Source organism: Coregonus clupeaformis, unplaced genomic scaffold (genome assembly GCF_020615455.1).
Source record: "Coregonus clupeaformis isolate EN_2021a unplaced genomic scaffold, ASM2061545v1 scaf0565, whole genome shotgun sequence".
Classification (NCBI taxonomy): Eukaryota; Metazoa; Chordata; class Actinopteri; order Salmoniformes; family Salmonidae; genus Coregonus; species Coregonus clupeaformis.
Genome location: NW_025534020.1, coordinates 121,557 through 147,500, shown reverse-complemented (window position 1 = coordinate 147,500; position 25,944 = coordinate 121,557). Strand labels below are relative to the sequence as shown.

General features: G+C 41.8%; 1 protein-coding gene across 1 annotated transcript in view; it reads right to left on the bottom strand.

Annotated features, from left to right (window-relative positions):
- The window catches only part of znf598 (zinc finger protein 598), a 72,451-nt gene that overhangs the window by 14,314 nt on the left and 32,193 nt on the right, over nucleotides 1-25,944 (bottom strand). Inside the window, exons 7-8 of the mRNA XM_045215955.1 lie at nucleotides 21,189-21,740; nucleotides 18,290-19,233 (exon numbers count right to left, since the gene is read on the bottom strand). Coding sequence (XP_045071890.1) covers nucleotides 18,290-19,233; nucleotides 21,189-21,740 — 1,496 coding nt within the window. The remainder of the gene's footprint in view (nucleotides 1-18,289; nucleotides 19,234-21,188; nucleotides 21,741-25,944) is intronic.

Sequence of the window (25,944 nt, the reverse complement as noted above, 5' to 3'; positions counted from 1 at the left end):
GTCCCTGTCACGTTGGTATAATAACACCACTCTACTATATTTAGTTGTGTTGGTCCCTGTCACGTTGGTATAATAACACCACTCTACTATATTTAGTTGTGTGTTGGTCCCCGTCACGTTGGTATAATAACACCACTCTACTATATTTAGTTGTGTGTCTGTCCCTGTCACGTTGGTATAATAACACCACTCTACTATATTTAGTTGTGTGTTGGTCCCTGTCACGTTGGTATAATAACACCACTCTACTATATTTAGTTGTGTGTTGGTCCCTGTCACGTTGGTATAATAACAACACTACTATATTTAGTTGTGTGTTGGTCCCTGTCACGTTGGTATAATAACACCACTCTACTATATTTAGTTGGGTTGGTCCCTGTCACGTTGGTATAATAACACCACTCTACTATATTTAGTTGTGTGTCGGTCCCCGTCACGTTGGTATAATAACACCACTCTACTATATTTAGTTGTGTCGGTCCCTGTCACGTTGGTATAATAACACCACTCTACTATATTTAGTTGTGTGTTGGTCCCTGTCACGTTGGTATAATAACACCACTCTACTATATTTAGTTGTGTTGGTCCCTGTCACGTTGGTATAATAACACCACTCTACTATATTTAGTTGTGTTGGTCCCTGTCACGTTGGTATAATAACACCACTCTACTATATTTAGTTGTGTTCGGTCCCTGTCACGTTGGTATAATAACACCACTCTACTATATTTAGTTGTGGTTGGTCCCTGTCACGTTGGTATAATAACACCACTCTACTATATTTAGTTGTGTTGGTCCCTGTCACGTTGGTATAATAACACCACTCTACTATATTTAGTTGTGTGTTGGTCCCTGTCACGTTGGTATAATAACACCACTCTACTATATTTAGTTGTGTGTTGGTCCCTGTCACGTTGGTATAATAACACCACTCTACTATATTTAGTTGTGTGTCGGTCCCTGTCACGTTGGTATAATAACACCACTCTACTATATTTAGTTGTGTGTTGGTCCCTGTCACGTTGGTATAATAACACCACTCTACTATATTTAGTTGTGTGTTGGTCCCTGTCACGTTGGTATAATAACACCACTCTACTATATTTAGTTGTGGTTGGTCCCTGTCACGTTGGTATAATAACACCACTCTACTATATTTAGTTGTGTGTCGGTCCCCGTCACGTTGGTATAATAACACCACTCTACTATATTTAGTTGTGTTGGTCCCTGTCACGTTGGTATAATAACACCACTCTACTATATTTAGTTGTGTGTTGGTCCCTGTCACGTTGGTATAATAACACCACTCTACTATATTTAGTTGTGTTGGTCCCTGTCACGTTGGTATAATAACACCACTCTACTATATTTAGTTGTGTGTTGGTCCCTGTCACGTTGGTATAATAACACCACTCTACTATATTTAGTTGTGTGTTGGTCCCTGTCACGTTGGTATAATAACACCACTCTACTATATTTAGTTGTGTGTTGGTCCCTGTCACGTTGGTATAATAACACCACTCTACTATATTTAGTTGTGTGTTGGTCCCTGTCACGTTGGTATAATAACACCACTCTACTATATTTAGTTGTGTGTTGGTCCCTGTCACGTTGGTATAATAACACCACTCTACTATATTTAGTTGTGTGTTGGTCCCTGTCACGTTGGTATAATAACACCACTCTACTATATTTAGTTGTGTGTTGGTCCCTGTCACGTTGGTATAATAACACCACTCTACTATATTTAGTTGTGTGTTGGTCCCTGTCACGTTGGTATAATAACACCACTCTACTATATTTAGTTGTGTTGGTCCCTGTCACGTTGGTATAATAACACCACTCTACTATATTTAGTTGTGTGTTGGTCCCTGTCACGTTGGTATAATAACACCACTCTACTATATTTAGTTGTGTGTTGGTCCCTGTCACGTTGGTATAATAACACCACTCTACTATATTTAGTTGTGTTTGGTCCCTGTCACGTTGGTATAATAACACCACTCTACTATATTTAGTTGTGTGTTGGTCCCTGTCACGTTGGTATAATAACACCACTCTACTATATTTAGTTGTGTGTTGGTCCCTGTCACGTTGGTATAATAACACCACTCTACTATATTTAGTTGTGTGTTGGTCCCTGTCACGTTGGTATAATAACACCACTCTACTATATTTAGTTGTGTGTTGGTCCCTGTCACGTTGGTATAATAACACCACTCTACTATATTTAGTTGTGTGTTGGTCCCTGTCACGTTGGTATAATAACACCACTCTACTATATTTAGTTGTGTGTTGGTCCCTGTCACGTTGGTATAATAACACCACTCTACTATATTTAGTTGTGTGTTGGTCCCTGTCACGTTGGTATAATAACACCACTCTACTATATTTAGTTGTGTGTTGGTCCCTGTCACGTTGGTATAATAACACCACTCTACTATATTTAGTTGTGTGTTGGTCCCTGTCACGTTGGTATAATAACACCACTCTACTATATTTAGTTGTGTGTTGGTCCCTGTCACGTTGGTATAATAACACCACTCTACTATATTTAGTTGTGTGTTGGTCCCTGTCACGTTGGTATAATAACACCACTCTACTATATTTAGTTGTGTGTCGGTCCCTGTCACGTTGGTATAATAACACCACTCTACTATATTTAGTTGTGTGTTGGTCCCTGTCACGTTGGTATAATAACACCACTCTACTATATTTAGTTGTGTGTTGGTCCCTGTCACGTTGGTATAATAACACCACTCTACTATATTTAGTTGTGTGTTGGTCCCTGTCACGTTGGTATAATAACACCACTCTACTATATTTAGTTGTGTGTTGGTCCCTGTCACGTTGGTATAATAACACCACTCTACTATATTTAGTTGTGTGTTGGTCCCTGTCACGTTGGTATAATAACACCACTCTACTATATTTAGTTGTGTGTTGGTCCCTGTCACGTTGGTATAATAACACCACTCTACTATATTTAGTTGTGTGTTGGTCCCTGTCACGTTGGTATAATAACACCACTCTACTATATTTAGTTGTGTGTTGGTCCCTGTCACGTTGGTATAATAACACCACTCTACTATATTTAGTTGTGTGTTGGTCCCTGTCACGTTGGTATAATAACACCACTCTACTATATTTAGTTGTGTGTTGGTCCCGTCACGTTGGTATAATAACACCACTCTACTATATTTAGTTGTGTGTTGGTCCCTGTCACGTTGGTATAATAACACCACTCTACTATATTTAGTTGTGTGTTGGTCCCTGTCACGTTGGTATAATAACACCACTCTACTATATTTAGTTGTGTGTTGGTCCCTGTCACGTTGGTATAATAACACCACTCTACTATATTTAGTTGTGTGTTGGTCCCTGTCACGTTGGTATAATAACACCACTCTACTATATTTAGTTGTGTGTTGGTCCCTGTCACGTTGGTATAATAACACCACTCTACTATATTTAGTTGTGTTGGTCCCTGTCACGTTGGTATAATAACACCACTCTACTATATTTAGTTGTGTGTCGGTCCCTGTCACGTTGGTATAATAACACCACTCTACTATATTTAGTTGTGTGTTGGTCCCTGTCACGTTGGTATAATAACACCACTCTACTATATTTAGTTGTGTGTCGGTCCCCGTCACGTTGGTATAATAACACCACTCTACTATATTTAGTTGTGTGTCGGTCCCTGTCACGTTGGTATAATAACACCACTCTACTATATTTAGTTGTGTTTCGGTCCCTGTCACGTTGGTATAATAACACCACTCTACTATATTTAGTTGTGTGTCGGTCCCTGTCACGTTGGTATAATAACACCACTCTACTATATTTAGTTGTGTGTCGGTCCCTGTCACGTTGGTATAATAACACCACTCTACTATATTTAGTTGTGTGTCGGTCCCGTCACGTTGGTATAATAACACCACTCTACTATATTTAGTTGTGTGTCGGTCCCTGTCACGTTGGTATAATAACACCACTCTACTATATTTAGTTGTGTGTCGGTCCCCGTCACGTTGGTATAATAACACCACTCTACTATATTTAGTTGTGTGTTGGTCCCGTCACGTTGGTATAATAACACCACTCTACTATATTTAGTTGTGTGTCGGTCCCTGTCACGTTGGTATAATAACACCACTCTACTATATTTAGTTGTGTGTTGGTCCCTGTCACGTTGGTATAATAACACCACTCTACTATATTTAGTTGTGTGTTGGTCCCTGTCACGTTGGTATAATAACACCACTCTACTATATTTAGTTGTGTGTTGGTCCCCGTCACGTTGGTATAATAACACCACTCTACTATATTTAGTTGTGTGTTGGTCCCTGTCACGTTGGTATAATAACACCACTCTACTATATTTAGTTGTGTGTTGGTCCCTGTCACGTTGGTATAATAACACCACTCTACTATATTTAGTTGTGTTGGTCCCCGTCACGTTGGTATAATAACACCACTCTACTATATTTAGTTGTGTGTTGGTCCCTGTCACGTTGGTATAATAACACCACTCTACTATATTTAGTTGTGTGTTGGTCCCCGTCACGTTGGTATAATAACACCACTCTACTATATTTAGTTGTGTTGGTCCCTGTCACGTTGGTATAATAACACCACTCTACTATATTTAGTTGTGTGTTGGTCCCTGTCACGTTGGTATAATAACACCACTCTACTATATTTAGTTGTGTGTTGGTCCCTGTCACGTTGGTATAATAACACCACTCTACTATATTTAGTTGTGTGTTGGTCCCTGTCACGTTGGTATAATAACACCACTCTACTATATTTAGTTGTGTGTTGGTCCCCGTCACGTTGGTATAATAACACCACTCTACTATATTTAGTTGTGTGTCGGTCCCTGTCACGTTGGTATAATAACACCACTCTACTATATTTAGTTGTGTGTTGGTCCCTGTCACGTTGGTATAATAACACCACTCTACTATATTTAGTTGTGTGTTGGTCCCTGTCACGTTGGTATAATAACACCACTCTACTATATTTAGTTGTGTGTTGGTCCCTGTCACGTTGGTATAATAACACCACTCTACTATATTTAGTTGTGTGTTGGTCCCTGTCACGTTGGTATAATAACACCACTCTACTATATTTAGTTGTGTGTTGGTCCCTGTCACGTTGGTATAATAACACCACTCTACTATATTTAGTTGTGTTGGTCCCTGTCACGTTGGTATAATAACACCACTCTACTATATTTAGTTGTGTGTTGGTCCCTGTCACGTTGGTATAATAACACCACTCTACTATATTTAGTTGTGTGTTGGTCCCTGTCACGTTGGTATAATAACACCACTCTACTATATTTAGTTGTGTTGGTCCCTGTCACGTTGGTATAATAACACCACTCTACTATATTTAGTTGTGTGTTGGTCCCTGTCACGTTGGTATAATAACACCACTCTACTATATTTAGTTGTGTGTTGGTCCCTGTCACGTTGGTATAATAACACCACTCTACTATATTTAGTTGTGTGTTGGTCCCTGTCACGTTGGTATAATAACACCACTCTACTATATTTAGTTGTGTGTTGGTCCCTGTCACGTTGGTATAATAACACCACTCTACTATATTTAGTTGTGTGTTGGTCCCTGTCACGTTGGTATAATAACACCACTCTACTATATTTAGTTGTGTGTTGGTCCCTGTCACGTTGGTATAATAACACCACTCTACTATATTTAGTTGTGTGTTGGTCCCTGTCACGTTGGTATAATAACACCACTCTACTATATTTAGTTGTGTGTTGGTCCCTGTCACGTTGGTATAATAACACCACTCTACTATATTTAGTTGTGTGTTGGTCCCTGTCACGTTGGTATAATAACACCACTCTACTATATTTAGTTGTGTGTTGGTCCCTGTCACGTTGGTATAATAACACCACTCTACTATATTTAGTTGTGTGTTGGTCCCTGTCACGTTGGTATAATAACACCACTCTACTATATTTAGTTGTGTGTTGGTCCCTGTCACGTTGGTATAATAACACCACTCTACTATATTTAGTTGTGTGTTGGTCCCTGTCACGTTGGTATAATAACACCACTCTACTATATTTAGTTGTGTGTTGGTCCCTGTCACGTTGGTATAATAACACCACTCTACTATATTTAGTTGTGTGTTGGTCCCTGTCACGTTGGTATAATAACACCACTCTACTATATTTAGTTGTGTGTTGGTCCCTGTCACGTTGGTATAATAACACCACTCTACTATATTTAGTTGTGTGTTGGTCCCTGTCACGTTGGTATAATAACACCACTCTACTATATTTAGTTGTGTGTTGGTCCCTGTCACGTTGGTATAATAACACCACTCTACTATATTTAGTTGTGTGTTGGTCCCTGTCACGTTGGTATAATAACACCACTCTACTATATTTAGTTGTGTTGGTCCCTCACGTTGGTATAATAACACCACTCTACTATATTTAGTTGTGTGTTGGTCCCTGTCACGTTGGTATAATAACACCACTCTACTATATTTAGTTGTGTGTTGGTCCCTGTCACGTTGGTATAATAACACCACTCTACTATATTTAGTTGTGTGTTGGTCCCTGTCACGTTGGTATAATAACACCACTCTACTATATTTAGTTGTGTGTTGGTCCCTGTCACGTTGGTATAATAACACCACTCTACTATATTTAGTTGTGTGTTGGTCCCTGTCACGTTGGTATAATAACACCACTCTACTATATTTAGTTGTGTGTTGGTCCCTGTCACGTTGGTATAATAACACCACTCTACTATATTTAGTTGTGTGTTGGTCCCTGTCACGTTGGTATAATAACACCACTCTACTATATTTAGTTGTGTGTTGGTCCCTGTCACGTTGGTATAATAACACCACTCTACTATATTTAGTTGTGTTTGGTCCCTGTCACGTTGGTATAATAACACCACTCTACTATATTTAGTTGTGTGTTGGTCCCTGTCACGTTGGTATAATAACACCACTCTACTATATTTAGTTGTGTGTTGGTCCCTGTCACGTTGGTATAATAACACCACTCTACTATATTTAGTTGTGTGTTGGTCCCTGTCACGTTGGTATAATAACACCACTCTACTATATTTAGTTGTGTTGGTCCCTGTCACGTTGGTATAATAACACCACTCTACTATATTTAGTTGTGTGTTGGTCCCCGTCACGTTGGTATAATAACACCACTCTACTATATTTAGTTGTGTTGGTCCCTGTCACGTTGGTATAATAACACCACTCTACTATATTTAGTTGTGTGTCGGTCTCCGTCACGTTGGTATAATAACACCACTCTACTATATTTAGTTGTGTTGGTCCCTGTCACGTTGGCATAATAACACCACTCTACTATATTTAGTTGTGTGTTGGTCCCTGTCACGTTGGTATAATAACACCACTCTACTATATTTAGTTGTGTGTTGGTCCCTGTCACGTTGGTATAATAACACCACTCTACTATATTTAGTTGTGTGTTGGTCCCGTCACGTTGGTATAATAACACCACTCTACTATATTTAGTTGTGTGTTGGTCCCTGTCACGTTGGTATAATAACACCACTCTACTATATTTAGTTGTGTGTTGGTCCCGTCACGTTGGTATAATAACACCACTCTACTATATTTAGTTGTGTGTTGGTCCCGTCACGTTGGTATAATAACACCACTCTACTATATTTAGTTGTGTGTCGGTCCCTGTCACGTTGGTATAATAACACCACTCTACTATATTTAGTTGTGTGTTGGTCCCTGTCACGTTGGTATAATAACACCACTCTACTATATTTAGTTGTGTGTTGGTCCCTGTCACGTTGGTATAATAACACCACTCTACTATATTTAGTTGTGTGTTGGTCCCTGTCACGTTGGTATAATAACACCACTCTACTATATTTAGTTGTGTTTGGTCCCCGTCACGTTGGTATAATAACACCACTCTACTATATTTAGTTGTGTGTGGTCCCTGTCACGTTGGTATAATAACACCACTCTACTATATTTAGTTGTGTGTTGGTCCCCGTCACGTTGGTATAATAACACCACTCTACTATATTTAGTTGTGTGTTGGTCCCCGTCACGTTGGTATAATAACACCACTCTACTATATTTAGTTGTGTGTTGGTCCCTGTCACGTTGGTATAATAACACCACTCTACTATATTTAGTTGTGTTGGTCCCTGTCACGTTGGTATAATAACACCACTCTACTATATTTAGTTGTGTGTGGGTCCCTGTCACGTTGGTATAATAACACCACTCTACTATATTTAGTTGTGTGTTGGTCCCTGTCACGTTGGTATAATAACACCACTCTACTATATTTAGTTGTGTGTTGGTCCCTGTCACGTTGGTATAATAACACCACTCTACTATATTTAGTTGTGTGTTGGTCCCCGTCACGTTGGTATAATAACACCACTCTACTATATTTAGTTGTGTGTTCGGTCCCTGTCACGTTGGTATAATAACACCACTCTACTATATTTAGTTGTGTGTTGGTCCCCGTCACGTTGGTATAATAACACCACTCTACTATATTTAGTTGTGTGTTGGTCCCTGTCACGTTGGTATAATAACACCACTCTACTATATTTAGTTGTGTGTTGGTCCCTGTCACGTTGGTATAATAACACCACTCTACTATATTTAGTTGTGTGTTGGTCCCTGTCACGTTGGTATAATAACACCACTCTACTATATTTAGTTGTGTTCGGTCCCTGTCACGTTGGTATAATAACACCACTCTACTATATTTAGTTGTGTGTTGGTCCCTGTCACGTTGGTATAATAACACCACTCTACTATATTTAGTTGTGTGTTGGTCCCTGTCACGTTGGTATAATAACACCACTCTACTATATTTAGTTGTGTGTTCGGTCCCTGTCACGTTGGTATAATAACACCACTCTACTATATTTAGTTGTGTGTTCGGTCCCTGTCACGTTGGTATAATAACACCACTCTACTATATTAAGTTGTGTGTCGGTCCCTGTCACGTTGGTATAATAACACCACTCTACTATATTTAGTTGTGTGTTGGTCCCCGTCACGTTGGTATAATAACACCACTCTACTATATTTAGTTGTGTGTTGGTCCCTGTCACGTTGGTATAATAACACCACTCTACTATATTTAGTTGTGTGTTGGTCCCGTCACGTTGGTATAATAACACCACTCTACTATATTTAGTTGTGTGTGGTCCCTGTCACGTTGGTATAATAACACCACTCTACTATATTTAGTTGTGTGTTGGTCCCTGTCACGTTGGTATAATAACACCACTCTACTATATTTAGTTGTGTGTTGGTCCCTGTCACGTTGGTATAATAACACCACTCTACTATATTTAGTTGTGTTGGTCCCTGTCACGTTGGTATAATAACACCACTCTACTATATTTAGTTGTGTGTTGGTCCCCGTCACGTTGGTATAATAACACCACTCTACTATATTTAGTTGTGTTGGTCCCTGTCACGTTGGTATAATAACACCACTCTACTATATTTAGTTGTGTTTGGTCCCTGTCACGTTGGTATAATAACACCACTCTACTATATTTAGTTGTGTGTTGGTCCCGTCACGTTGGTATAATAACACCACTCTACTATATTTAGTTGTGTTTGGTCCCTGTCACGTTGGTATAATAACACCACTCTACTATATTTAGTTGTGTGTTGGTCCCTGTCACGTTGGTATAATAACACCACTCTACTATATTTAGTTGTGTGTTGGTCCCTGTCACGTTGGTATAATAACACCACTCTACTATATTTAGTTGTGTGTTGGTCCCTGTCACGTTGGTATAATAACACCACTCTACTATATTTAGTTGTGTGTTGGTCCCTGTCACGTTGGTATAATAACACCACTCTACTATATTTAGTTGTGTTGGTCCCGTCACGTTGGTATAATAACACCACTCTACTATATTTAGTTGTGTTGGTCCCTGTCACGTTGGTATAATAACACCACTCTACTATATTTAGTTGTGTGTTGGTCCCTGTCACGTTGGTATAATAACACCACTCTACTATATTTAGTTGTGTTGGTCCCTGTCACGTTGGTATAATAACACCACTCTACTATATTTAGTTGTGTTGGTCCCTGTCACGTTGGTATAATAACACCACTCTACTATATTTAGTTGTGTTGGTCCCTGTCACGTTGGTATAATAACACCACTCTACTATATTTAGTTGTGTGTTGGTCCCTGTCACGTTGGTATAATAACACCACTCTACTATATTTAGTTGTGTGTTGGTCCCTGTCACGTTGGTATAATAACACCACTCTACTATATTTAGTTGTGTGTGGTCCCTGTCACGTTGGTATAATAACACCACTCTACTATATTTAGTTGTGTTGGTCCCTGTCACGTTGGTATAATAACACCACTCTACTATATTTAGTTGTGTGTTGGTCCCTGTCACGTTGGTATAATAACACCACTCTACTATATTTAGTTGTGTGTTGGTCCCTGTCACGTTGGTATAATAACACCACTCTACTATATTTAGTTGTGTTGGTCCCTGTCACGTTGGTATAATAACACCACTCTACTATATTTAGTTGTGTTGGTCCCTGTCACGTTGGTATAATAACACCACTCTACTATATTTAGTTGTGTGTTGGTCCCCTGTCACGTTGGTATAATAACACCACTCTACTATATTTAGTTGTGTGTTGGTCCCTGTCACGTTGGTATAATAACACCACTCTACTATATTTAGTTGTGTGTTGGTCCCTGTCACGTTGGTATAATAACACCACTCTACTATATTTAGTTGTGTGTTGGTCCCCGTCACGTTGGTATAATAACACCACTCTACTATATTTAGTTGTGTGTTGGTCCCTGTCACGTTGGTATAATAACACCACTCTACTATATTTAGTTGTGGTTGGTCCCTGTCACGTTGGTATAATAACACCACTCTACTATATTTAGTTGTGTGTTGGTCTCCGTCACGTTGGTATAATAACACCACTCTACTATATTTAGTTGTGTTGGTCCCTGTCACGTTGGTATAATAACACCACTCTACTATATTTAGTTGTGTGTTGGTCCCTGTCACGTTGGTATAATAACACCACTCTACTATATTTAGTTGTGTTGGTCCCTGTCACGTTGGTATAATAACACCACTCTACTATATTTAGTTGTGTGTTGGTCCCTGTCACGTTGGTATAATAACACCACTCTACTATATTTAGTTGTGTGTTGGTCCCTGTCACGTTGGTATAATAACACCACTCTACTATATTTAGTTGTGTTGGTCCCTGTCACGTTGGTATAATAACACCACTCTACTATATTTAGTTGTGTGTTGGTCCCTGTCACGTTGGTATAATAACACCACTCTACTATATTTAGTTGTGTGTTGGTCCCTGTCACGTTGGTATAATAACACCACTCTACTATATTTAGTTGTGTGTTGGTCCCTGTCACGTTGGTATAATAACACCACTCTACTATATTTAGTTGTGTGTTGGTCCCCGTCACGTTGGTATAATAACACCACTCTACTATATTTAGTTGTGTGTTGGTCCCTGTCACGTTGGTATAATAACACCACTCTACTATATTTAGTTGTGTTGGTCCCTGTCACGTTGGTATAATAACACCACTCTACTATATTTAGTTGTGTTGGTCCCTGTCACGTTGGTATAATAACACCACTCTACTATATTTAGTTGTGTGTTGGTCCCCGTCACGTTGGTATAATAACACCACTCTACTATATTTAGTTGTGTGTTGGTCCCTGTCACGTTGGTATAATAACACCACTCTACTATATTTAGTTGTGTTGGTCCCGTCACGTTGGTATAATAACACCACTCTACTATATTTAGTTGTGTGTTGGTCCCTGTCACGTTGGTATAATAACACCACTCTACTATATTTAGTTGTGTGTTGGTCCCTGTCACGTTGGTATAATAACACCACTCTACTATATTTAGTTGTGTGTTGGTCCCTGTCACGTTGGTATAATAACACCACTCTACTATATTTAGTTGTGTGTGGTCCCTGTCACGTTGGTATAATAACACCACTCTACTATATTTAGTTGTGTGTTGGTCCCTGTCACGTTGGTATAATAACACCACTCTACTATATTTAGTTGTGTTGGTCCCTGTCACGTTGGTATAATAACACCACTCTACTATATTTAGTTGTGTGTTGGTCCCTGTCACGTTGGTATAATAACACCACTCTACTATATTTAGTTGTGTGTTGGTCCCTGTCACGTTGGTATAATAACACCACTCTACTATATTTAGTTGTGTTGGTCCCTGTCACGTTGGTATAATAACACCACTCTACTATATTTAGTTGTGTGTTGGTCCCTGTCACGTTGGTATAATAACACCACTCTACTATATTTAGTTGTGTGTTGGTCCCTGTCACGTTGGTATAATAACACCACTCTACTATATTTAGTTGTGTGTTGGTCCCTGTCACGTTGGTATAATAACACCACTCTACTATATTTAGTTGTGTGTTGGTCCCTGTCACGTTGGTATAATAACACCACTCTACTATATTTAGTTGTGTGTTGGTCCCTGTCACGTTGGTATAATAACACCACTCTACTATATTTAGTTGTGTGTTGGTCCCTGTCACGTTGGTATAATAACACCACTCTACTATATTTAGTTGTGTGTTGGTCCCTGTCACGTTGGTATAATAACACCACTCTACTATATTTAGTTGTGTGTTGGTCCCTGTCACGTTGGTATAATAACACCACTCTACTATATTTAGTTGTGTGTTGGTCCCTGTCACGTTGGTATAATAACACCACTCTACTATATTTAGTTGTGTGTTGGTCCCTGTCACGTTGGTATAATAACACCACTCTACTATATTTAGTTGTGTGTTGGTCCCTGTCACGTTGGTATAATAACACCACTCTACTATATTTAGTTGTGTGTTGGTCCCTGTCACGTTGGTATAATAACACCACTCTACTATATTTAGTTGTGTGTTGGTCCCTGTCACGTTGGTATAATAACACCACTCTACTATATTTAGTTGTGTGTTGGTCCCTGTCACGTTGGTATAATAACACCACTCTACTATATTTAGTTGTGTGTTGGTCCCTGTCACGTTGGTATAATAACACCACTCTACTATATTTAGTTGTGTGTTGGTCCCTGTCACGTTGGTATAATAACACCACTCTACTATATTTAGTTGTGTTGGTCCCTGTCACGTTGGTATAATAACACCACTCTACTATATTTAGTTGTGTGTGGTCCCTGTCACGTTGGTATAATAACACCACTCTACTATATTTAGTTGTGTGTTGGTCCCTGTCACGTTGGTATAATAACACCACTCTACTATATTTAGTTGTGTTTGGTCCCTGTCACGTTGGTATAATAACACCACTCTACTATATTTAGTTGTGTGTTGGTCCCTGTCACGTTGGTATAATAACACCACTCTACTATATTTAGTTGTGTTTGGTCCCTGTCACGTTGGTATAATAACACCACTCTACTATATTTAGTTGTGTGTTGGTCCCTGTCACGTTGGTATAATAACACCACTCTACTATATTTAGTTGTGTGTTGGTCCCTGTCACGTTGGTATAATAACACCACTCTACTATATTTAGTTGTGTGTTGGTCCCTGTCACGTTGGTATAATAACACCACTCTACTATATTTAGTTGTGTGTTGGTCCCTGTCACGTTGGTATAATAACACCACTCTACTATATTTAGTTGTGTGTTGGTCCCTGTCACGTTGGTATAATAACACCACTCTACTATATTTAGTTGTGTGTTGGTCCCTGTCACGTTGGTATAATAACACCACTCTACTATATTTAGTTGTGTGTTGGTCCCTGTCACGTTGGTATAATAACACCACTCTACTATATTTAGTTGTGTGTTGGTCCCTGTCACGTTGGTATAATAACACCACTCTACTATATTTAGTTGTGTGTTGGTCCCTGTCACGTTGGTATAATAACACCACTCTACTATATTTAGTTGTGTGTTGGTCCCTGTCACGTTGGTATAATAACACCACTCTACTATATTTAGTTGTGTGTTGGTCCCTGTCACGTTGGTATAATAACACCACTCTACTATATTTAGTTGTGTGTTGGTCCCTGTCACGTTGGTATAATAACACCACTCTACTATATTTAGTTGTGTGTTGGTCCCTGTCACGTTGGTATAATAACACCACTCTACTATATTTAGTTGTGTGTTGGTCCCTGTCACGTTGGTATAATAACACCACTCTACTATATTTAGTTGTGTGTTGGTCCCTGTCACGTTGGTATAATAACACCACTCTACTATATTTAGTTGTGTGTTGGTCCCTGTCACGTTGGTATAATAACACCACTCTACTATATTTAGTTGTGTGTTGGTCCCTGTCACGTTGGTATAATAACACCACTCTACTATATTTAGTTGTGTGTTGGTCCCTGTCACGTTGGTATAATAACACCACTCTACTATATTTAGTTGTGTGTCGGTCCCTGTCACGTTGGTATAATAACACCACTCTACTATATTTAGTTGTGTGTTGGTCCCTGTCACGTTGGTATAATAACACCACTCTACTATATTTAGTTGTGTGTTGGTCCCTGTCACGTTGGTATAATAACACCACTCTACTATATTTAGTTGTGTGTTGGTCCCTGTCACGTTGGTATAATAACACCACTCTACTATATTTAGTTGTGTTGGTCCCTGTCACGTTGGTATAATAACACCACTCTACTATATTTAGTTGTGTGTCGGTCCCTGTCACGTTGGTATAATAACACCACTCTACTATATTTAGTTGTGTGTTGGTCCCTGTCACGTTGGTATAATAACACCACTCTACTATATTTAGTTGTGTGTTGGTCCCTGTCACGTTGGTATAATAACACCACTCTACTATATTTAGTTGTGTGTTGGTCCCTGTCACGTTGGTATAATAACACCACTCTACTATATTTAGTTGTGTTGGTCCCTGTCACGTTGGTATAATAACACCACTCTACTATATTTAGTTGTGTGTTGGTCCCTGTCACGTTGGTATAATAACACCACTCTACTATATTTAGTTGTGTGTCGGTCCCTGTCACGTTGGTATAATAACACCACTCTACTATATTTAGTTGTGTGTCGGTCCCCGTCACGTTGGTATAATAACACCACTCACTATATTTAGTTGTGTGTTGGTCCCTGTCACGTTGGTATAATAACACCACTCTACTATATTTAGTTGTGTGTCGGTCCCTGTCACGTTGGTATAATAACACCACTCTACTATATTTAGTTGTGTGTCGGTCCCCGTCACGTTGGTATAATAACACCACTCTACTATATTTAGTTGTGTGTCGGTCCCCGTCACGTTGGTATAATAACACCACTCTACTATATTTAGTTGTGTGTTGGTCCCTGTCACGTTGGTATAATAACACCACTCTACTATATTTAGTTGTGTGTTGGTCCCTGTCACGTTGGTATAATAACACCACTCTACTATATTTAGTTGTGTGTCGGTCCCTGTCACGTTGGTATAATAACACCACTCTACTATATTTAGTTGTGTGTCGGTCCCTGTCACGTTGGTATAATAACACCACTCTACTATATTTAGTTGTGTGTCGGTCCCCGTCACGTTGGTATAATAACACCACTCTACTATATTTAGTTGTGTTGGTCCCGTCACGTTGGTATAATAACACCACTCTACTATATTTAGTTGTGTGTCGGTCCCTGTCACGTTGGTATAATAACACCACTCTACTATATTTAGTTGTGTGTCGGTCCCCGTCACGTTGGTATAATAACACCACTCTACTATATTTAGTTGTGTGTTGGTCCCCGTCACGTTGGTATAATAACACCACTCTACTATATTTAGTTGTGTGTTGGTCCCTGTCACGTTGGTATAATAACACCACTCTACTATATTTAGTTGTGTTGGTCCCTGTCACGTTGGTATAATAACACCACTCTACTATATTTAGTTGTGTGTTGGTCCCTGTCACGTTGGTATAATAACACCACTCTACTATATTTAGTTGTGTGTTGGTCCCTGTCACGTTGGTATAATAACACCACTCTACTATATTTAGTTGTGTGTTGGTCCCTGTCACGTTGGTATAATAACACCACTCTACTATATTTAGTTGTGTGTTGGTCCCTGTCACGTTGGTATAATAACACCACTCTACTATATTTAGTTGTGTGTTGGTCCCTGTCACGTTGGTATAATAACACCACTCTACTATATTTAGTTGTGTGTTGGTCCCCGTCACGTTGGTATAATAACACCACTCTACTATATTTAGTTGTGTGTCGGTCCCTGTCACGTTGGTATAATAACACCACTCTACTATATTTAGTTGTGTGTTGGTCCCTGTCACGTTGGTATAATAACACCACTCTACTATATTTAGTTGTGTGTTGGTCCCTGTCACGTTGGTATAATAACACCACTCTACTATATTTAGTTGTGTGTTGGTCCCTGTCACGTTGGTATAATAACACCACTCTACTATATTTAGTTGTGTTGGTCCCTGTCACGTTGGTATAATAACACCACTCTACTATATTTAGTTGTGTGTCGGTCCCTGTCACGTTGGTATAATAACACCACTCTACTATATTTAGTTGTGTGTTGGTCCCTGTCACGTTGGTATAATAACACCACTCTACTATATTTAGTTGTGTGTTGGTCCCTGTCACGTTGGTATAATAACAACACTCTACTATATTTAGTTGTGTGTTGGTCCCTGTCACGTTGGTATAATAACACCACTCTACTATATTTAGTTGTGTTGGTCCCTGTCACGTTGGTATAATAACACCACTCTACTATATTTAGTTGTGTGTTGGTCCCTGTCACGTTGGTATAATAACACCACTCTACTATATTTAGTTGTGTGTCGGTCCCTGTCACGTTGGTATAATAACACCACTCTACTATATTTAGTTGTGTGTCGGTCCCCGTCACGTTGGTATAATAACACCACTACTATATTTAGTTGTGTGTTGGTCCCTGTCACGTTGGTATAATAACACCACTCTACTATATTTAGTTGTGTGTTGGTCCCTGTCACGTTGGTATAATAACACCACTCTACTATATTTAGTTGTGTGTCGGTCCCCGTCACGTTGGTATAATAACACCACTCTACTATATTTAGTTGTGTGTTGGTCCCTGTCACGTTGGTATAATAACACCACTCTACTATATTTAGTTGTGTGTCGGTCCCTGTCACGTTGGTATAATAACACCACTCTACTATATTTAGTTGTGTGTCGGTCCCTGTCACGTTGGTATAATAACACCACTCTACTATATTTAGTTGTGTGTCGGTCCCTGTCACGTTGGTATAATAACACCAGTCTACTATATTTAGTTGTGTGTCGGTCCCCGTCACGTTGGTATAATAACACCACTCTACTATATTTAGTTGTGTTGGTCCCGTCACGTTGGTATAATAACACCACTCTACTATATTTAGTTGTGTCGGTCCCTGTCACGTTGGTATAATAACACCACTCTACTATATTTAGTTGTGTGTCGGTCCCCGTCACGTTGGTATAATAACACCACTCTACTATATTTAGTTGTGTGTTGGTCCCCGTCACGTTGGTATAATAACACCACTCTACTATATTTAGTTGTGTGTTGGTCCCTGTCACGTTGGTATAATAACACCACTCTACTATATTTAGTTGTGTTGGTCCCTGTCACGTTGGTATAATAACACCACTCTACTATATTTAGTTGTGTTGGTCCCTGTCACGTTGGTATAATAACACCACTCTACTATATTTAGTTGTGTGTTGGTCCCCGTCACGTTGGCATAATAACACCAATCTACTATATTACATTGTGGGAGGACGCCCTAATGCGTTGCCCACCATTTTACATTTTAGTCATTTAGCAGACGCTGTCATCCAGAGCGACTTACAGTTAGTGACTGCATAAATTTTTCATACTGGCCCCCCTTGTGGGAATCGAACCCACAACCCTGGCGTTGCAAGCGCCATGCTCTACCAACTGAGCTACAGGAGGCACCCCAATGCATATAGATGTCCGATAAATTTCTCAAATGTCAGGAAAAATTTAAAAATCTTACCGGTCACGTTGCCCGGCGCCAAATGTTCCTACCGGAAACCCTTCTAACACCCCTAAACCCTACCAGCGGTGATACTGCACAACTGGCACGTAGAAATGTATTGTGTAGAGCAGATATGAACGGGTTAGGGAGAGGTCTGTACCTGGGGGGGGTTTCTTGGAGATGAGGGCAGGGAACTCCTCCTCTACTTCCAGGGGGGGTTCAGGCTGCGCTTTGGGGAGGGGGGCCACTGTGATTGGTTTATCCAGGTGGCCGTTAGCCAATCCACCTGCTTTGACCGTTGCTTTTACAGCGGCTTTAACCGCCGCCGTCGTCACGGCAACCACTGGTTTGGAGGCGTGGCTCTCCGGAACGTTCTCCTTCTGTACCCTGGAGACCGTTTCCATGGGGACAGGAACTTTGTTCCCAAGTGATGATGGAGGGGGCGTGGCCTGTTGTTGTTTCTTCTTCTTGGCTGTCTTGGATGTGGGGATAGGGGCGGGACTAGGAGTGGGGATAGAGGTCACAGGGGAGGGCTTATAGGTCGGTGGGAGGGGCTTAGAGGTCGGCGGGAGGGGCTTAGAGGTCGGCGGGAGGGGCTTAGAGACCGTGGGGGCAGACTTGGAGGGTCCTTTGACGATGAGAAGAGAGGAGATATCCAACATGGTCGGAACTGCTCGGTGCTCCTGCATCGTCTTGGCACCGCCGTTGTCATCGTCAGAGGGGGGGGAGGGGCGGCGGGCGGGGGGCTTCTTCCTCCGAGAGGAAGAGGAGGAGAGGAGCTGGGGGCCGGCGGTGAGAGGGAGAGGAGGGTTGTTAGGGGGAGGTCTAGAGGAAGAGGATGAGGAGGGAAGGATGACTGTCTTGGAGGCGTTGCTGCTGCCGGCTTGGCTCCAGGCTGAGGTTGCTCCGCCAGCTGGTCTGGGAGAGCGGATCTTAGAGACCAGGGCAGGGAAGTCTTCTTCTTGGAAGGAGGAGTGCTTCCTGGGTTGGGCGGAGTAGGCGGGGGTCATGGGGGTCGTAACCATGGCAGCAGATAGACTGGGGAATTCATCCTCCTTCATTGGGACCTGCGCCGGAGTCTTCAGGGCTGGGGGGGGCTTTCCACTGTAACATACACATTAATATATACCTATAACATTACATACAGTGGGGAAAAAAAGTATATAGAGATCTATAGATATGGGTTAGAGATCTATAGATATGGGTTAGAGATATATAGATATGGGTTAGAGATATATAGATATGGGTTAGAGATATATAGATATGGGTTAGAGATATATACATATGGGTTAGAGATATATAGATATGGGTTAGAGATATAGAGATATGGGTTAGAGATATATAGATATGGGTTAGAGATATATACATATGGGTTAGAGATATATACAGTGGGGAAAAAAAGTATTTAGTCAGCCACCAATTGTGCAAGTTCTCCCACTTAAAAAGATGAGAGAGGCCTGTAATTTTCATCATAGGTACACGTCAACTATGACAGACAAAATGAGAAAAAGAAATCCAGAAAATCACATTGTAGGATTTTTAATGAATTTATTTGCAAATTATGGTGGAAAATAAGTATTTGGTCACCTACAAACAAGCAAGATTTCTGGCTCTCACAGACCTGTAACTTCTTCTTTAAGAGGCTCCTCTGTCCTCCACTCGTTACCTGTATTAATGGCACCAGTTTGAACTTGTTATCAGTATAAAAGACACCTGTCCACAACCTCAAACAGTCACACTCCAAACTCCACTATGGCCAAGACCAAAGAGCTGTCAAAGGACACCAGAAACAAAATTGTAGACCTGCACCAGGCTGGGAAGACTGAATCTGCAATAGGTAAGCAGCTTGGTTTGAAGAAATCAACTGTGGGAGCAATTATTAGGAAATGGAAGACATACAAGACCACTGATAATCTCCCTCGATCTGGGGCTCCACGCAAGAACTCACCCCGTGGGGTCAAAATGATCACAAGAACGGTGAGCAAAAATCCCAGAACCACACGGGGGGACCTAGTGAATGACCTGCAGAGAGCTGGGACCAAAGTAACAAAGCCTACCATCAGTAACACACTACGCCGCCAGGGACTCAAATCCTGCAGTGCAAGACGTGTCCCCCTGCTTAAGCCAGTACATGTCCAGGCCCGTCTGAAGTTTGCTAGAGTGCATTTGGATGATCCAGAAGAGGATTGGGAGAATGTCATATGGTCAGATGAAACCAAAATAGAACTTTTTGGTAAAAACTCAACTCGTCGTGTTTGGAGGACAAAGAATGCTGAGTTGCATCCAAAGAACACTATACCTACTGTGAAGCATGGGGGTGGAAACATCATGCTTTGGGGCTGTTTTTCTGCAAAGGGACCAGGACGACTGATCCGTGTAAAGGAAAGAATGAATGGGGCCATGTATCGTGAGATTTTGAGTGAAAACCTCCTTCCATCAGCAAGGGCATTGAAGATGAAACGTGGCTGGGTCTTTCAGCATGACAATGATCCCAAACACACCGCCCGGGCAACGAAGGAGTGGCTTCGTAAGAAGCATTTCAAGGTCCTGGAGTGGCCTAGCCAGTCTCCAGATCTCAACCCCATAGAAAATCTTTGGAGGGAGTTGAAAGTCCGTGTTGCCCAGCGACAGCCCCAAAACATCACTGCTCTAGAGGAGATCTGCATGGAGGAATGGGCCAAAATACCAGCAACAGTGTGTGAAAACCTTGTGAAGACTTACAGAAAACGTTTGACCTGTGTCATTGCCAACAAAGGGTATATAACAAAGTATTGAGAAACTTTTGTTATTGACCAAATACTTATTTTCCACCATAATTTGAAATAAATTCATAAAAAATCCTACAATGTGATTTTCTGGAATTTTTTTTCTCATTTTGTCTGTCATAGTTGACGTGTACCTATGATGAAAATTACAGGCCTCTCTCATCTTTTTAAGTGGGAGAACTTGCACAATTGGTGGCTGACTAAATACTTTTTTCCCCCCACTGTATACCTATAACATAACATACATCACTACAAAGAGACCTGGGAAGGGGTCAGGAGGGCTGGAACATTCACCTGGAGGTGGGGGCTGCAGCCCCCAGGAGAGCAGGGAAGTCCTCTCCAGTCGGAGGGTTACTCTTCATGGTCCTCACTGGGGGAGCTTCAGGTGGAGGTTTGATAGGAACACTCCTGTGTCTCTCCTCAGTCTCCATCCTCTCCGGTCTCTCCATCATCCTCTCCGGTCTCTCCATCATCCTCTCCGGTCTCTCCATCCTCCTCTCCGGTCTCTCCATCATCCTCTCCGGTCTCTCCATCATCCTCTCCGGTCTCTCCATCATCCTCTCCGGTCTCTCCATCCTCCTCTCCGGTCTCTCCATCCTCCTCTCCGGTCTCTCCATCATCCTCTCCGGTCTCTCCGTCATCCTCTCCGGTCTCTCCATCATCCTCTCCGGTCTCTCCATCATCCTCTCCGGTCTCTCCATCATCCTCTCCGGTCTCTCCATCCTCTCCTCTTTGCGGTATTTGGGTGCTCCGCTCCTGTCCTGGGCGTCTCCTCTGTCTTCCTGTCTCCTCTGCTGCATCATAGAGGCTCGGACTGCTACTGCCATCTCCCTGTCCTCCTCCTCACTACCGACACAACATTGTTATAGTCTACCACAGTACGAGTCATAATACCCAGAAAACCTAGTGGTGAAAACACGCAAAACGGTTCCAATCGGTTTTTTCCCCCCACCATTCATTTGATCCATTGTAAATTTTAGAAATCACTTCAAATAAGGACTGTGTTTCGTGCAGGCTTACCCTGGCGTGACGTTTCGATAACCATGTAAATCTCTCTAGGACAAGGTGACTTTTATCAATATACTTGCCTGGATTTACACCCCAAAAATGATTAGCTGCTAATGTGGCTATCATACAGAACTACCAATGCCTGTCTCAAGCTTCACATCGCTCACCAGGGGCCATGATGATCTGGACGAGACTGACGAATTAAGGGAAAGGTAAGAATCTCTGGATTAACTAATGTTAGCTAAATGTAGGAATTAATAAATTGGCTAAAGTTGTTTAAAAATTCTGTGAACTGTCTTGAGCAGGTTTTTCATAGAAAACGCTCGCTCATGGTTAGCTAGTTAGCAACATTAGCCTGGCTAGATGGCTACATTAGCAGTCTATTAGCTAGTTAGCAACATTAGCCTGGCTAGATGGCTACATTAGCAGTCTATTAGCTAGTTAGCAACATTAGCCTGGCTAGATGGCTACATTAGCAGTCTATTAGCTAGTTAGCAACATTAGCCTGGCTAGATGGCTACATTAGCAGTCTATTAGCTAGTTAGCAACATTAGCCTGGCTAGATGGCTACATTAGCAGTCTATTAGCTAGTTAGCAACATTAGCCTGGCTAGATGGCTACATTAGCAGTCTATTTGTCTAGCCATTTAAATGCATGAGAAATTCATATTTTATAAACCAACAGTCTAGCTTGCTAGTTAACTAGCTAGCTAACTTAGATGGTGAAGCTAGGGTGAGGTGCTCATGATAATGTTTGTTTGTGTCTGTGGGTGAGGGTGAGGGGTGGGTAGCCTACTTCAAGTCCTACTTGATTTATAGCCACCTGTATTATTTAGTCTGGCTTTTTGAGAGGTTTCCGAGATGGACTGATTAGCATCCTCTCGAGTCAACAGTGTGCTTACTGTACTGCGGGAAGACATTGATCCGTTTGCTGTTACCCCTCTGGACAGCAGATCATTCCGTATAGCTAGTAGGCGAGGTTATGGAATCTTATTTAGATCTACCTGCTATGGTGGCTTTTAAATTAAATTGGTATTCACACGTTGGTTTAAAGGTAGAATTTACTGTCATGTTACTGATGCCAAATTGCAAACCTTATTTGTACCTTCTCTATTCCAGAACCAATGGGTGTGCCTGAGTCTCATCACCTCTCAACCAGGTCAGCTGTTTCAACCTGGAACACTATTCTGTGGTCCTCTGTAGCTCAGCTGGTAGAGCACGGCGCTTGTAACGCCAGGGTAGTGGGTTCGATCCCCGGGACACCCATACGTAAAAATGTATGCACACATGACTGTAAGTCGCTTTGGATAAAAGCTTCTGCTAAATGGCATTATATTATTATTATATATATTATATATTATTCTGAGTCTCATCACCTCTCCACTAGGTCAGCTGTTTCAACCTGGAACACTATTCTCCTGCTTTGGTCGGTTTCAGTCATTCCAGGAAGTCCTGAAGAGCAGGAGTGTGTGCAGGGTTTTGTCCCAGCTCAGCTGTAACACCTGACTTAAATAATCAACATACCGAATCACGGCGACAGGCTATGATTTGTAATCAGGTATGAGCTGGAACAAGGGCTTATATACACTCCTGCCATTCAGCTCTGGAGCTGTCCACCCCTTTAAGGCATCAGTGATCTCCGTAATTATTGGGACAGTGAAGCATTTTTTCTTCTTTTGTCTCTTGAAATTAAACAATGATGAAGTTAAAGTGCAGACTGTCCTCTTTAATTTGAGGGTATTTTCATCCATATCGGGTGAACCGTTTAGAAATTACAGCACTTTTTGTGCATACGTGCCCCCATTTTAGGGGACCAAAAGTATTGGAACAAATTCACTTATGTGTATTAAAGTAGTAAAGGGTTAAGTATTTGATCCCATATTGAATCTGAGAGTAAATATAGTTGAATATATTGATTAAAAGTCACCTTGTCCGAGAGAGATTTACCACGGTTATCGAAACGTCACGCCAGGGTAAGCCTGCACGAAACACAGGCCTTGTTTGAAGTGGTTCTAAAATCCACAATGGATCAAATTAATGGTAAAAACTAATTGGAAACCACTTCCGTGTTTGACCGCTAGGTTTCATGGGTATTATGAAGCATCCACTGTGGGGCTCAATTAAAAAGGGGAAGTTGAGTATTTTACAACTATAGATGTTAGGATGGTTCCTCACCCTGACAGTAGTCTATGGGGCCAGGAGAAACTGGAATTAGGATGGTTCCTCACCCTGACAGTAGTCTATGGGGCCAGGAGAAACTGGAATTAGGATGGTTCCTCACCCTGACAGTAGTCTATGGGGCCAGGAGAAACTGGAATTAGGATGGTTCCTCACCCTGACAGTAGTCTATGGGGCCAGGAGAAACTGGAATTAGGATGGTTCCTCACCCTGACAGTAGCCTATGGGGCCAGGAGAAACTGGAATTAGGATGGTTCCTCACCCTGACAGTAGTCTATGGGGCCAGGAGAAACTGGAATTAGGATGGTTCCTCACCCTGACAGTAGCCTATGGGGCCAGGAGAAACTGGAATTAGGATGGTTCCTCACCCTGACAGTAGCCTATGGGCCAGGAGAAACTGGAATTAGGATGGTTCCTCACCCTGACAGTAGTCTATGGGGCCAGGAGAAACTGGAATTAGGATGGTTCCTCACCCTGACAGTAGTCTATGGGGCCAGGAGAAACTGGAATTAGGATGGTTCCTCACCCTGACAGTAGCCTATGGGGCCAGGAGAAACTGGAATTAGGATGGTTCCTCACCCTGACAGTAGCCTATGGGCCAGGAGAAACTGGAATTAGGATGGTTCCTCACCCTGACAGTAGTCTATGGGGCCAGGAGAAACTGGAATTAGGATGGTTCCTCACCCTGACAGTAGTCTATGGGGCCAGGAGAAACTGGAATTAGGATGGTTCCTCACCCTGACAGTAGTCTATGGGGCCAGGAGAAACTGGAATTAGGATGGTTCCTCACCCTGACAGTAGTCTATGGGGCCAGGAGAAACTGGAATTAGGATGGTTCCTCACCCTGACAGTAGCCTATGGGGCCAGGAGAAACTGGAATTAGGATGGTTCCTCACCCTGACAGTAGCCTATGGGGCCAGGAGAAACTGGAATTAGGATGGTTCCTCACCCTGACAGTAGTCTATGGGGCCAGGAGAAACTGGAATTAGGATGGTTCCTCACCCTGACAGTAGTCTATGGGGCCAGGAGAAACTGGAATTAGGATGGTTCCTCACCCTGACAGTAGTCTATGGGGCCAGGAGAAACTGGAATTAGGATGGTTCCTCACCCTGACAGTAGTCTATGGGGCCAGGAGAAACTGGAATTAGGATGGTTCCTCACCCTGACAGTAGTCTATGGGGCCAGGAGAAACTGGAATTAGGATGGTTCCTCACCCTGACAGTAGTCTATGGGGCCAGGAGAAACTGGAATTAGGATGGTTCCTCACCCTGACAGTAGCCTATGGGGCCAGGAGAAACTGGAATTAGGATGGTTCCTCACCCTGACAGTAGTCTATGGGGCCAGGAGAAACTGGAATTAGGATGGTTCCTCACCCTGACAGTAGCCTATGGGGCCAGGAGAAACTGGAATTAGGATGGTTCCTCACCCTGACAGTAGCCTATGGGCCAGGAGAAACTGGAATTAGGATGGTTCCTCACCCTGACAGTAGTCTATGGGGCCAGGAGAAACTGGAATTAGGATGGTTCCTCACCCTGACAGTAGTCTATGGGGCCAGGAGAAACTGGAATTAGGATGGTTCCTCACCCTGACAGTAGCCTATGGGGCCAGGAGAAACTGGAATTAGGATGGTTCCTCACCCTGACAGTAGCCTATGGGCCAGGAGAAACTGGAATTAGGATGGTTCCTCACCCTGACAGTAGTCTATGGGGCCAGGAGAAACTGGAATTAGGATGGTTCCTCACCCTGACAGTAGCCTATGGGGCCAGGAGAAACTGGAATTAGGATGGTTCCTCACCCTGACAGTAGCCTATGGGCCAGGAGAAACTGGAATTAGGATGGTTCCTCACCCTGACAGTAGCCTATGG